Genomic DNA, 14,408 nt, shown 5'->3' on the forward strand with positions numbered 1-14,408 from the left:
TTTCTCTCTCTCTTTTGCTGCCGAGGTAGCAAGACTCTCTCTCTTATATTCTCTCTCTAAAAATCTTTCCTTCACTTTTCTCTCTCTATAATAAAATTTCAAAGAATACAAATTTTAAAAAAAGTACCTGGAAAAAAGTTGAAATCGATGCTTGTGCTTGCTTTTGCTCTTCCTCCTCTTTTTGCTTCTCCTCTTGCTCTTCCTTGTTGAAATGAGAGAAACAATGAGAGAAGGAGAGTATATATAAGAAAAACTAGGGTTTTAAGTGCTTCTCTCTCATTGGTCCTTCTATAACATTATCTCCTCTCCCATTGGCCTCTCTATTAGATTATCTTCTCTCTCTCTCCCACCCACTCCCATCCCCCCCTCCCACTCCCATTCCCACTCCCACTCCCACCCCCATCCTCCGCACCCCACCTCCCCCATACTGCACTCCCCCTCCCCACGCCCAATGCTTTCACCGTCCCCATGTCCCCTCCCTCTCCCCCACGCCATCCTCCCACCCCTCCCACTCCCAGCCTCACCCCACCCCCACCTCCCCCCATCCCACTCCCACTCCCACTCACTCCCACTCCCATCCTCCTCCCCCCCCCCCCCACCCCCCACCCTCCCACTCCCATCTCCCTCCCTCCCACCTCACCCCTCCCACTCCCATCCTCCCACTCCCCTCCCCACTCCCACTCCCACTCCCATTTTCCCACCCCCCCACCTCCACCACTCCCACTCCCACTCCCATTTTCCCACCCCCCCCACCTCCCCCACTCCCACTCCCTCCCCCATCCTCCCACCCCACCCCTCCCACTTCCACCCCCACCTCCCCCATTCCCACTCCCATCCTCCCACCTCACCCCTCCCACTTCCACCCCCACCTCCCCCATTCCCACTCCCTCTCCCACTCCCACTCCCCACCCCTCCCACTCCCACTCCCATCCTCCCACCCTCACCCCACCCCCACCTCCCCCATTCCCACTCCCTCTCCCACTCCCACTCCCATTCTCCCACCCGCACCCCCACCTCCCCCCACCCTCACCCCACCCCCACCTCCCCCATTCCCACTCCCTCTCCCACTCCCACTCCCATTCTCCCACCCGCACCCCCACCTCCCCCATTCCCACTCCCTCTCCCACTCCCACTCCCATTCTCCCACCGCCACCCCCACCCCCACCCCCACCTCCCCCACTCCCTCTCCCACTCCCACTCCCATCCTCCCACCCCCACCCCCACCCCCACGGCCCCCATTCCCACTCCCTCTCCCACTCTCCCTTTCTCCCACTACCACCCTCCCACACTCCCTTTCTCCCACTTTCCCACTCTCCCTTTCTCCCACTACCACCCTCCCAACTATCAATTCCACTATTACTTATGAATTCTAATTAAAACTATTACTTAAATAAATGATATTACTTGAAAACACTCATAGGATTTAAGGTTTAGGATTTCGTGGTTTGGGTTTAGGATTTGGGGTTTGGTGAGTTAGGGTTAGGGTTTAGGGTTTAGGGTTTAGGGTTCGAGGGTTAGGGTTTGGGGGTTAGGGTTTAGAGTTTGGTGGTTTAGGGTTTAGGGTTTGGGGGTTAGGGTTTAGGATTTAGGGTTTAGGGTTTAGGATTTAGGGTTTAGGGTTTAGGGTTTAGGGGTTAGGGTTTAGGGTTTAGGGTTTGGGGGTTAGGGTTTAGGGTTTGGGAGTTAGAGTTTAAGGTTTAGGGTTTAGGGTTTGGGGTTTAGGGTTTAGGGTTTGGGAGTTAGGGTTTAGGGTTTAGGGGTTAGGGTTTAGGGTTTGGGAGTTAGGGTTTAGGGTTTAGGGTTTAGGAGTTAGGAATTAGGGTTTAGGGTTTAGGGTTTAGGGTTTTGGGGTTAGGGTTTAGGGTTTGGGAGTTAGAGTTTAAGGTTTAGGGTTTAGGGTTTGGGGTTTAGGATTTAGGGTTTGGGAGTTAGGGTTTAGGGTTTAGGATTAAGGGTTTAGGAGTTAGGGTTTAGGGTTTGGGTGTTAGGGTTTGGAGTTTAGGGTTTGGGGGTTAGGGTTAAGGGTTTAGGGTTTAGGGTTTAGGGTTTAGGAGTTAGGGTTTAGAGTTTAGGGTTTGGGGGTTAGGGTTTAGGGTTTAGGAGTTAGGGTTTAGGGTTTAGGGTTTAGGGTTTGGGAGTTAGGGTTTAGGGTTTGGGGTTAGGGTTAAGGGTTTAGGGTTTAGGGTTTAGGTTTAAACTTTACTTTAATTTAGTTTATTTATTTAGTAGATAAACTTATTTAAAGTTAATTTTAAGGGTTGGGAGTTAGGGTTTAGGGTTTAGGTTTAGGGTTGTTATTGGTAGGGTTTAGGGTTGTTTGGTTTAGTTTTAGGGTGTTTACCTCACATCTTGTGTGTACAAGCTAATAATTAATGGAGAGAAAACAAAAATAGTAACATATTTGGTATAGGATATATGCTAGTTGGTTTGAATTTTTTTGAAAATGTGGAAGTTGGTTTTCTTCTTGTTGGCCATACACACGAAGACATAGATCAAATGTTTAGTGTTAACTCTGGAGAGTTGAAGTCACAGGATGTTTTGACTATGGATTATATGTTATTATGAACTCGAAAACAATTGAAGGAAAAGTCAAAAGTGGCTATCTTGGAGAGCATTCATAGAGCTACATTTAAAATAAGGAGTTGATGATCTAAGAGGGAACACAAATCCACACACTTTTGGTTTAGCATGCATAAAAATACTCCAATGATGCAATGGAAGAACTACTTAGTGGATGCAAAGCATTTACAGAGTGAGCCATTGTTATGCTTCTTTACAATGAAACTCCATTGGAGGGACTTGATTTGTTCTATAAAAAAAAGGCACTTGACATAGATGAAATGAAAGGTTTGAAGACTTTACTTCTCATCTTAAAGTATGATGCAAAGAAATATTGAGCACTCTAAGTAAAAATTGGGAGATAATCAAGTCAAATGAGGAGCTTTTGAATCTTGAAAGCGATAAGAAATCTAATAAGAATTGAATACTTTGAATCTTTCTGGGCAGATCAAGATGATTCATGATTTGAGAAATGACTTTGAGCTTGAAGATATTGTTAGGGGGTTTCCATTTTCTTAGCAAAAACACCCGAGTGACAACCACGAAAAAGGTGGGAGGGGTCGAAATATATACTCTCAAGTCATTTTTGGGGAGCACAAAATTCAAATTCTTTTCAAGGAGTATGTAAGTACATTTGAAATATTGATGAATAGAGGTAGATGTAAGTATACCTTTATATAATGTCCAAGTGGTGACTTATTTGATGACTTTCAAATATCCTTTTTTTTCTTTCACCATTTGATAGATCATGATCCTACTAATTGCAAGTGTTTTTGCACATATTGACTAACAATTCACTGCGCTCTTTTGAAAGCACAATCCAATGTCCAAACTTAAGGCATCTCAATAGAGACATGTAAAAGGAATCATGAAGTTGGGAGGATTTTTGTAGCACAAAAATCTCATCAAAATGAAATAGCCACATCAATTTTATAAGTTTGAGAGACAATTGAGTGGACACCATGCATGCTGAAACTAAGTTACACATTTACTTTGCATATTATACCCCCACGCTTTACACATTTAATTACCTATTATACCCCCACGATTGAGCTTTTGCTTTATGGTTGCACATGTAACCACTAACAACAAAATTTCCATTCCTTTCGTGCATGATGATTCATACCCAAGCTTTTAGAGTATTCCAAGAAAAGCATGTTGCATGCTTTGGCTAGTCTTACACCACTTGTGTTTCCATGATTACGTCATATGATCATGTCACAAAGATTTGTCATAGAGCTTCCATAGCATGAAACATTTTTGCCTGTGTTGGTGGCCTATACCTACCAGATGGCTTCTATAGCATGAAACCATGTTGTCTATGTTTGTGGCCTGCACTTATAAGGTAGACATAGTGTTATATGGATCATTCAATAGCATTTCACATGGTTGTTATGTGCCAAGCATGCATTATAGTTGCATCATTTGCTAATTATTTTACAATAAATAAGTTTTTCCTCGAAATTTCCCAAGCCAAAGAAAGTGAAACAACCATAGAGGAAGATGTACATGATAAGGGGACCTATTGAGCTTTATGTTTAAATTACTTTGACTTATAAATACACACACACACACACATACACACACACACACACACACACACACACACAGAGAAATCCATAGTGCAAAATGTAGGGGGACCTCTTGAGTCTAATGGTTATTACTTAACATCGGCCAAGAGTGTGGTTTTATGTTTTAAATTGATTTGACCTATGAATACTAGGGGGGGGGGGAGAGAGAAAGAGAGAGAATCTTCTTGTAAAAACAATTAGAAGTATGGTGAAGATGAGAGGGTAATTTAAAGTGGTGTGGTGAAGGTAAGAGAATGTTAGCAAATGTGGAAAACCTCTATATAATATGAGTATAGATAATATGTTTCTTCCTAAAATGAAACATTTGATCTATAATAGAACTTTCACAATAGTAAGGAACAATAAAACTCTAATCTCTATATTATGAATGACTCATAATGTAACATAGAAAATGCGAAGTTGTAACACAACCAATAAAAAATTAATATCTACATTATGAATTATTTATTTCAATTTTGATGCATGGTGGAAAACTTTCCCTTACCAATAAATAGGTCTTCAACATCACAACATTACTTGTTTTTGCTTTTATAACCATGTGGACAAAGTTTTTAGTATAAAAAGGCTTATGATTTCATGGCATCCCAACTTTACTTCTTTTTCCTTTTATAACAATCTAGAGAGTGATGTAAAGGTCTTTTTTAATGAAAGTGGACTAAGTTTTTAGTATAAAAAATCTTATGATTTCATGCCAGAGGGCGTATGAACAATGGTAGGTAACAATTGGACTTGAGGATCACTTCTTCAAAAAATTGAATAAACAAGTTGATAAATCATGAGATGTATGCAAGGAAAGAGCAAGGAGACATTGTATTATATTGTGCGATTGTAACATGCTAACAACTTATAATCAAACTCCACAAGGACCCATGTTCTCAAAATCTTAAATAAAAATACGCATTTGGTAAAAGTTAAAAAGGGTACCCATCCTCTTGAATCCAAGCAATCTTGATATGTAAATGTAATAAAACAAGGTGAAAAGGCCAAAGGTGTATGTGTAAGCTCAAAGGCGTGCTGGCATATTGAATGCATCTAAACAAGTGACCTTTCGCAATGAAAGTCCTCTTGCCCATTTATAACTTGAGGAAGAACAAAAAATATTTGTTACGTTTCTTGGGAAATACAAAAGGCATTCATTGACTTATAAACCAAGTTGTTGGGGGGGGGCTGGGGGGTTTAAAAAGGATAGATGTGTCAAATCCATTCCATAGTAGGGAGGTGGTCTTTTCCTGCGCCAAAGTTGGAGCTTTGAATGACTAGCTGAATTGATTATTGATGTACCATTCGACTCACAACTCAAAATCTAAGTAATGCTAATTATAAAGCCCAACCATATATATACAAAGTGCAATGCCAAGGATGAGGCATTCATAAGGAAAAAACATACTGATATAGGAACAAGTTGGTTTTTTTTGGGGCCTGACGAGCCCCTTAATACAAGTCGACTGTTTCTTTCTTTCTATGTTTTTAAAGGGATGAGGCTTTCATTTATCCTACAATATTCACATAGAACTTTTTTCTTAATAGATGCAAAGACCTGGAACAAGCCAAAAGTTTTGAAGTTTCTTTTACAAGATTTGCACTGTTGATGGGACATTCCCCCTTCTCCCCGCACTCGAACTAGGCACATCCACCTGTGGCCTATCTTGATGGCTTCTCTAGGGATTTGAAAGGAGGCACGAGCGCAAGTGGGTGAGCAACCAACTCTATGAGGAGGAGCTCATTCTCCACCATATGCCTTTAGTTGTTTGTGAATATTGATGCTACAAGAAGCAACATGGAGGCCAAGCCCAAGTCAAAAGTTCTCATCATAGGAGGCACAGGTCACCTTGGGCACTGGGTTGCCAAGGCTTGCATCGCCCTCGATCATCCCACCTTCGCCCTCATCCGACCTGCCACCATCTCTGCCAATCCTCCCTCACTCCAATCTCTCACAGCTTTGCCCATCACCGTCCTTGAGGTTGCCATCCTCATTTCTTTGTTTCTGTCACTCTTAATTCTTCTTGCTCTTGTGGGCAGTTGTTATTCAGCTCCATTTCTGAATTTCTTTCATCCAGGGCTCTTTGGAGAACTATGACAGCCTTGTTCAAGCCATCCAGCAAGTTGATATCGTGATATCTGCAGTCAAAGGACCTGATCAGCTCAACATTGTCTCCGCCATCAAGGAGGTTGGAACGATCCAGGTATGCGCATGAGCTGTTGGTGCGGAGAGAGAGAGAGAGAGAGAGAGAGAGAGAGAGAGACACGCACGCACGCACACGCAGAGTTACTCTTTTCAAGAGTTGACTAGCTGTTTTTTGCTCGGCACACAGCGCTTTCTGCCGTCCGAGTTCGGCGTTGATGTCGATCGTGTCCAAGCTCTACCGTGCGTACAGCCGATGTTTAAGAAGAAAGCCCAAATTCGTCGTGCAATAGAGGAGGCAGGGATTCCTTACACCTATATTTGCAGCTTCTGTTTTGCCGACTATTTTGTTAGGAACCTTGCCCAGCCAGGCCGACTAAATGCCCCGCCCACAGACAAAGTGATCATCCATGGTGATGGCAACACAAAGGGTGAGTTATAAGGGTATACCTGTTGCACTTTGTGTGTGTCAAAATTGTTTGAATGGAAGCAAAACATGGTATGCACAGTTTGTGGGCTGATTTCGATGTTGAAACTTCTCATCCTCCATGTCTTCTTTCACCTTCATTCTGCACGAAATTTGTGAAAGCGCGAAGAACAGAGGCTGTCGGTGGCCATAGTTAAACCGTCTGCTTGCCTTGTGCAGCTGCCTTTTTATGTGAAGAAGACATCGGAACATTCACCATCATGGCTGCGGATGACCCAAGGACTATGAACAAGGTTGCTCATCTCAGGTTTCCAGGAAATGTTCTCTCTCAAAATGAGATGGTGGCTATATGGGAAAGCAAAATTGGGAAGACCCTGGACAAGATTTTCATTTCCGAGGAGGAAATGATTCAAATGGTCGAAGGTGAGCATTGTTTTCTCCAAATTATTGGTTGTGGAGCTGTAGTTTTACTAGATTTAAGGTGTCATCATGTCTCATGTTAAAGATTTAAAGATCGAAGAAATTATGTCCTCCTACACGGCCTCTATTGACCAAAGAGGGCCAACCTGCTATATTGCAGCTCAACCTTTCACATTTGAAAACGCTGCAACAGCTATGAAACATGCCATCTTTGTGAAGGGAAATATGTGCAATTTTCAGATAGGTGAGCACGATGTGGAAGCCTCCCATCTTTATCCAACCCACAAGTATACAACAGTGGATGAGTACCTTCAAAACTTATTGGACGAAGCAAAATGAAAATCTTGTGTTACGTTTTCTTGCAAATATGTAAGGATTGTCTCCCCTCGTCAAGGGAAGCCAGCTGTATAACAAAGGGGACTATCACAGTCGAAGAAGAATCTCCCCTTCTTGGAGTATCTTCAAGGGAAGCAGCTGTAATAACAAAGGCGACTATGACAATCGCTCTCACATCACATTTTCAGTACTTGTGTTTGATTTAACCACACAATACAATATTGACTTGCTCAATATTTCATACTAGTGACAATGGTAGCAATTCAAGTGTGCCATTCCTATAAATATTTGTCTGCTTTTTCCTCTTGTGCTTATTTGTCTCTCAATTTGCTTTTCTCACTTGGTTTCAGCCTTCTCTCTCTCTGTGTCTCTCTCTCTCTCTCTCTCTCTCTCCCGTGCGCACGCCGTATGTGTGTAAAATTCAAAATTTCCAGGAAGAGGGCAACGCAAGGCAAAGAGGGCATAAGCAATTGCTTTGGAGTGAAATAGGAGAGAGGGAAAGCATATGATTATGCTTATGCTTATATGCATATGCATATGAGTGTGAGAGGGTAGGGGAATTAGGGAACAGGCCATAAGCAAATGCTTAGGAGTGATAGGATAGGGGAAGCGAGCTTATGAGTGAAATAGGGGAGAGGGAAAGCATATGATTATACTTATGCTTATATGCATATGCATGAGCATATGAGCATATGCTCATGCATAAGCATATAAGCATAAGCATACACAAATGCATATGCTTAAAGGTGTAGGAGAGGGTAGGGGAATTGGGGAAGGAGGGCATAAACAAATGCTTAGGAGTGATAGGATAGGGAAAAGAGAGGAAAAGAGAGAAGGCAAGAGAGGAAAAGAGAGGAAATAAGAAAAGAGGAGAAGAGAGAAAATAAGAGAGGGGAGAAGAGAGGGGAAGAAGAGGAGAAGAGGGAGAAGAGCAAAAAGGGAGAAGAGAAGAGAGGGGAATATAGGAAATAAGAGAAAAGATAGGAGAAAAGAGAAGAGAGGAAATAAGAGAAGAGAGGGGAAGATAGGAAAAGAGACGAAAAGAGAGAAAAAGAGAGGAAAGGGAGAAGAGAAGAGAGGGGAAGAGAGGAAATAAGAGAAGAGAGGAAATAAGAGAAGAGATAGGAAATAAGAGAGGAAATAAGAGAGGGGAGAGAATAGGAAGGAGAAGAGAGGAAAAGAGAGAAGGAAAAGAGAGGAAAGAAGAGGGAGGGAAAGAGGGAGGAAAAAGAGAGGAGAAGAGAAAGGAGGAGAGGACATAAGAGGGGGGAGAAGCGAGGAAAGGAGAAAAGAGAAGAGAGGGGAAGAGAGGAAATAATAGAAGAGATAGGAGAAAAGAGAAGAGAGGAAATAAGAGAAGAGAGGGATAGAGGAGAGAAGAGAAGCATAAAAAAGAGAAGAGGAAATAAGAAAAAAGAGAATAGAGGAAATAAGAGAGGGAAGAAGAGAGGAGAACAAGGGAGAAGAGAGGATAAGAGTGCCTACGTCCATCACTGCAGCTAGCGCTTAAGGCGCTAGCTGCAAGCCAATGCAATCACTAAAAGAAAAATAGGAAAAGAGAGTTGTTACTTGGAAATGACGTGTCCTAGAATCAGATAATCCCGCTCGAAAGAGGAGGTGTTTCGTGTCCTAGTCCTATAAAAGAGAGGAAACATACGCTTTTAAGAAAACTAATTAGTGAAAGGAGGAGTTTGGAGAAGCAACATTTCAAAGGGCATGGATTAAGGAGACAAAGAGAAGCGTACAAACAAGGAGAAAGCACGGAAACAATAGGAATAGCTTTCATACCCTTCTCTTTCATGATTGTTTTTTGTGTATTGTTTTCTCCTTTAAAGAAAGAAAAGGAAAGAAAAGGAGAAGAGAAATTTTAGAAAAAGGAAGGGAAAGTGAGTAGAGGAAGGGAAAGTAGAGAAATACCAAAAAAAGAAGAGGTGAGCCTTCTTTTCTTCACGAAATCTCGTTTTTGGTCCTTCAACTCTGAAAATAAAGCATGAAAATGAGCACATGGTCTTAGCAATGCAAGGAGGAACATGCTTCAATACTTGCAAAACGAAATGGGGGAAGGGAAAAACCTACATTGTTTAAATAGACACACCTTCTTGGAAAATGTCATTTCACGCGAGTAGAGAGGGAGCACAAGTGTTGGGAGAGGGGCTCGGTAGGGGTGAGGAGTGTGAGGAAGAGGTTGGAGGAAGGTGAGGTTGTCGGAGGTGAGGTCGCCGAAGGTAAGGAAGGAGGAGAGGTTTTTGCTTTTTTCGCGATGAAATTGTGAGGGGCGACAACGCGGGTTTTGGGTTTTAGCACTCAGCGTTGGTATATATACCGACATTGTATTGTTTTCAAACCGTTGGTATATACTGATTCTGTGTATCCCTTAAAGTTGGTCTATACCGACAAAAAGGACTGAAAGTCGGTATATACCGACGGTACAAGGCATAAAAGCTAACAATAGGCTATTTTTTGGATCTTGAGTGGATTTCCTTGCATTTTATGTTGTGATTTTGGAGGTGTGCAGATGGAAGGGGCGAGTGGAATCTCGTTAGATGATGTGCCAACGCTTGGGAGTACGGAGTGGCTTACCGAGAGGTTGTATTTTCATTGTACTCATTGCAAGTGAGAAGTAGGACATCAACGCCGTATTGTCATGTGCCACTTACGGATGTATGGGAGGAGCTCGCACCAGTACTAACCGTTGGTGGTGGTGATGGATTATCAGTAAGTCAATGCTATTTGAGTTCGTGATTAATATTGCATGCGTGCTTTACACGAAACCTTGGGATAGGATCTTGTATTTACACGAAACCTTGAGACATAATGAGAAGGATGGCGAGGGGGTGCGTATACCTTCACACTTTGAGGAGGAGGGTAGTCTCCCGGATGTGCCAAATGATGACGAGGGTATGGTGGACATGATGAATTCTATTTTTAGGGGAACTACATCACATGTACACGTGATGTTTGAGTCTGAGGCCATGGTGTGAGAGTTACAATCAACACGGTTGTACGAGGGTGTTGGGATGTCAAAACTATGGGCTTGTCTCTCAATCTTCAATCTGCAAGCAAAGTATGGGTGGTCCGATACAAGTGTCTCGGCCTTAATGAGGTTATCGCATAATGTATCTCAATTTGGATCTTGATTGTTTTGAGAATCATCATAGTTTCTCATTATTGGAAGCATATGTATGTTTGAATTGCGATAGGTTGCTCTAGAAGACGTTGCATGCACCAAATACCATGCTCGCATCAAGAGATGAAGCAAAGAAGATGTTGACAATGGTGGGTATGGATTATGATACCATCCATGCTTATTGTAATGATTGTATTCTCTTTCCTCATGAGCATGGAGATTTGGCTAGTTGTTAAGAGTGTGGGGAACAATGATATAGAGATGACTTGCAGGAGGGTAAGTAGATCCGAGTAAAGGTCAGTGAGGCGCTTTCCCATCATTGCTAGAATATAACAAATGTTGCGATGCAAATCCATAGTGGAGTTGATGACCTGGCATGCTACACATCGATCCAATGATGATACATTGAGGATTCCTGAAGATTGTGCTGCTTGGAAGCACGTAGACTATCAGTGGGGCCAAACTTTGCAAGGGAGCCACGCAACTTACATCTTGGGCTTGCCATGGAGGATGGCGTGAACCCTTTCGGGTTATGCTCGACATCTTGGTTGACATGGCCTATAGTCTTGGTGAATTAAAATATCCCACCATGGCTCACAATAAAGAAGGGACACCTCATGCTTGCACTGCTTGTGCCAGGAAAGTACAAGGCCAAAAATATAGACATGTACATGGCCCCATTGATAGAGGAGTTATAGATCTTATGGAGAGGCAAATTGATGGCATTTGACACCCATCTTTAATATAGGTGGTTTTTCATCCGGATCGTTCTGATCCAAGATGGTGGTATGTGATCTAAGTTGTGCCATGAACTAAATAGATTTTTGAAGATAGAGATGTGGATATGGATATGCCACTACCAATGCCGGATCCAATTAATCCAGACGGATCTAGCAAAGAAGATGAAGATCACAACATGAGCCAAGAAGAAGATGCACATAATGACATCACACAGGAGGAAGATGGAGATCGCAATATTGAGGAAGAAGATGACGATCAAGAATCACCCGACTTTATTGAAGAAGGGGAATTACAAGATCAATTCTTAAGTGAATGTATGATGCCAGAGTACGATGATGATATAAGAGATCAATTCCGTATAGAGTTGGAGATAGACTTGTAGGCTTGGCTCAGAATGAAAGCCGTTGATGTAAATGCTCTTGATTGATTTTTTTCATCTCAAATTTGGACATGAATATATGAGCTTCAAACTTGATGTACATGCTCTTGTATTTTTATTCTTTCAAAGGATCAAACATGTATAAAAAGATTTTTTTTAAATAATTGGGAAACACTCTCTGTTAAAGGTCGTATAGAGAAAAACACTCTCTATTAAAGGTTGGTATAGGAAAGTGTCTTAGAGTCGGTATATACCGACCTTTACACTTCTATCATTGGTCGGTATATATCAACTGTTACACTTCTTCCAAAGGTCGGTATAAACCGACCATTAACACTTCTATTAAAGGTCATTATATACCAACCTTTTTAATCCCACCGTATGTACCGACGATTAGCACATTGTGCATGCTAAACATCAGTGCTTAATCTTTAGAACAAGGCCCATGTGTAGTAGTGTCTATACTTATACCTTGTATATAGGTTACTTCAATGTCACCCCTACTTTTGTTCCCCCTTGCTCTTGACTAGATTTGTAACTTTGAAAGGATTGTGATTTGCATCCCTTAAAAAGCTTATGAAAGTGCACGAGACGTTGATGAGGAATCGGCCTTCTTTCATCGCTCATACTTTTGTAGTCCATTTAGATCCATCTAAAATCATGCGGCACTTCTAACTCAACTACTACTAGGAACCTTCCCATAAACCACTTTTTTCGTAACCTGCGTATTCTGTTTGCATCATCAAACAATCATGCCGCATTTTCAAGACTACACCATTAAGCTTATGCAAAACCCATAAAAAAGCTTTACATTCGATTTAACATGCTGAATATTACAAATCTAGTAAGTTAGTCAAAATTTTATTAGTGGGTTATTTGAATTGACTTCACTATATAGTATATAATAAGGTAGTTACTCTACTAGAACTTTTGAAGTTTAGCATCTGTATTGACATCTTTGTGAAGTATCCAAGAGAATTATCAAACTTAAGTTCGAGCATGTGGTAACATAAGAAGGGATGTGGAAGGGGGGACGTGAGCGTGGTCATTGGTGACATATTTTGCCTCAATACTTTTTGGATAGAATAAGCTCGAGTTTTAGTTTGAGGATGCCCTTATTGAGAAAAGAAATTTTGTAACAATTGGGAGATAATGAATTTGTAGTTGAGCATCTGTAGTGATATCTTTACAAATTCAGATTGAGAATGCTGCAACTATCTGTGAGCGTCTGCTACTAATAAAATATTTTGCCATCTACTTTCCCACATCGCGTGCATTCTTGGTCGCAACATAGTACATCCAAGGTCTTGTTCCATGAAGAGAAGGTGAAATGTAGGCTTGAGTCTATGCAGTTGTAGCATGCTTGAACTTAAGTTTGAGCATGCATCATGTTTTGAATTTGGTAACATCTTTTTAAATTAGCTGTGTGGCATACTCGAGGCTGCAAAGAATTTCAAGTGCACAAGCTTCTGTCGGTAGATTGTTAGTTGGATTTCAGAAATTTTGACTTGATGATTTCTTTAGCCACTATGTGACGATGAAGATCGCTATCAGTCTTCCATGAATATTTATTCTCGTAGGTGCCATGACAAAATAAAACAAATGTAGTACAATGCTGTGCATTTTGGCCTCTCTGCCATCCACCACGACCTCTTTGGCTCCCCCTGCCTCTAAGGTTACCACATCCTCCTCCATAGGACTGGTTTTCTTGAATTTGCTGCATATTCTAATTTCTACCACGGCCTCCAGATTGGCTTGCTCTACCTCTGCCTCTACCTCTTCTAGCATTTGAGTAGAAGACAGCTTCTTTTGAAGTTTCTCCTGAAGAAGATGCATCACCATTTCTCTGCTCTTCAGAAATTAGAAGAGCAATCAACTCCTCAAAATCAGGAAAGTTCTCACGGACGGCAATGGATGTCCGGAACTATGCATAATCCTTTCCGAGACCATTCAAGGTCACAGAAACTAAATCATCATCTTCCACTGGCAACCCAATAGAAGCAAGTGCATCTGCAATCTTCTTCACCTTCATGTGGTAGTCATTTATGCTCATATTTTCTCTCTGCACATTATACAACTCCTGCTTGAGCTGCATTTTCCTGGCTTGCGTATTTGTGCTATACATTTTTGTCAAAGTATCCCACGCCTCCTTCGGTAGTGTGCTTGCATCCTGAATATGCACAATCATATAAGAATCTGAAATACTAATAAATAGCCAGTACATAACTTTTCTGGCTCTCTCATGCCATCCTTTAAATGCCTATAACTCGTGTTGATTGGGAACATTAGGAATAACTGGTTCTTGTTCAGCTCCAATAATGAACTCCCAATAGCCTTTTCCCTTAAGGAAATTCATCATTCTAAACTTCCATGCTGGGAAGTTGTTCTTGTCAAGCTTTTCAGTGACAATCTGTGAAAGAGCATCAGACGCCGTTACAGAACACTGCAAAATATTCTGTCACTGCAAAAAACACTTCTGCTGCCTCAGAAGGGCAAATATGCAAAATTGACGAAAGTGGTATTTGACCACACAGTCACTTCCTAGTGACGATTATGCATCAACAGGCAGTAAGAATGATTCTGTCACTCCCAATATCTCTGCGTACATGATACGATGCAATTTTTGCGGTAACTTTTCACCGACCTGCGGAACAGTGTTCACACAGCAAAAATAGGGCACTTTCCTGAGTGCTTGCGAAAAACTT

The 14,408-nt window shown here is 41.7% G+C and overlaps 1 protein-coding gene across 1 annotated transcript; it reads left to right on the forward strand.

The window, feature by feature from the left end:
• The first annotated feature begins 5,860 nt into the window (after window positions 1-5,860).
• LOC147883332 (phenylcoumaran benzylic ether reductase IRL1-like) lies at window positions 5,861-7,746 on the forward strand. The gene is made up of 5 exons (XM_087399903.1): window positions 5,861-6,111; window positions 6,209-6,334; window positions 6,464-6,704; window positions 6,920-7,123; window positions 7,281-7,746. The coding sequence occupies exons 1-5, from the start codon at window positions 5,929-5,931 to the stop codon at window positions 7,457-7,459; spliced, it is 933 nt and encodes a 310-aa protein (XP_087256029.1). The 5' UTR covers window positions 5,861-5,928; the 3' UTR covers window positions 7,460-7,746.
• The last annotated feature ends 6,662 nt before the right edge of the window (window positions 7,747-14,408 follow it).

This window comes from Dipteris shenzhenensis, chromosome 28, assembly GCF_047967505.1.
Source record: "Dipteris shenzhenensis isolate YYH24624 ecotype China chromosome 28, Dip_SZ_1.0, whole genome shotgun sequence".
NCBI lineage: Eukaryota > Viridiplantae > Streptophyta > Polypodiopsida > Gleicheniales > Dipteridaceae > Dipteris > Dipteris shenzhenensis.

Bases quoted from the DNA above. Each gene is read 5' to 3' on its own strand.
- LOC147883332 (XM_087399903.1), top strand. From the start codon at position 5,929: ATGGAGGCCAAGCCCAAGTCAAAAGTTCTCATCATAGGAGGCACAGGT. The intron at 6,705-6,919 runs GTGAGTTATAAG...TGCCTTGTGCAG, and splicing joins TGGTGATGGCAACACAAAGG to CTGCCTTTTTATGTGAAGAA. The intron at 7,124-7,280 runs GTGAGCATTGTT...GCTATATTGCAG, and splicing joins AATGATTCAAATGGTCGAAG to CTCAACCTTTCACATTTGAA.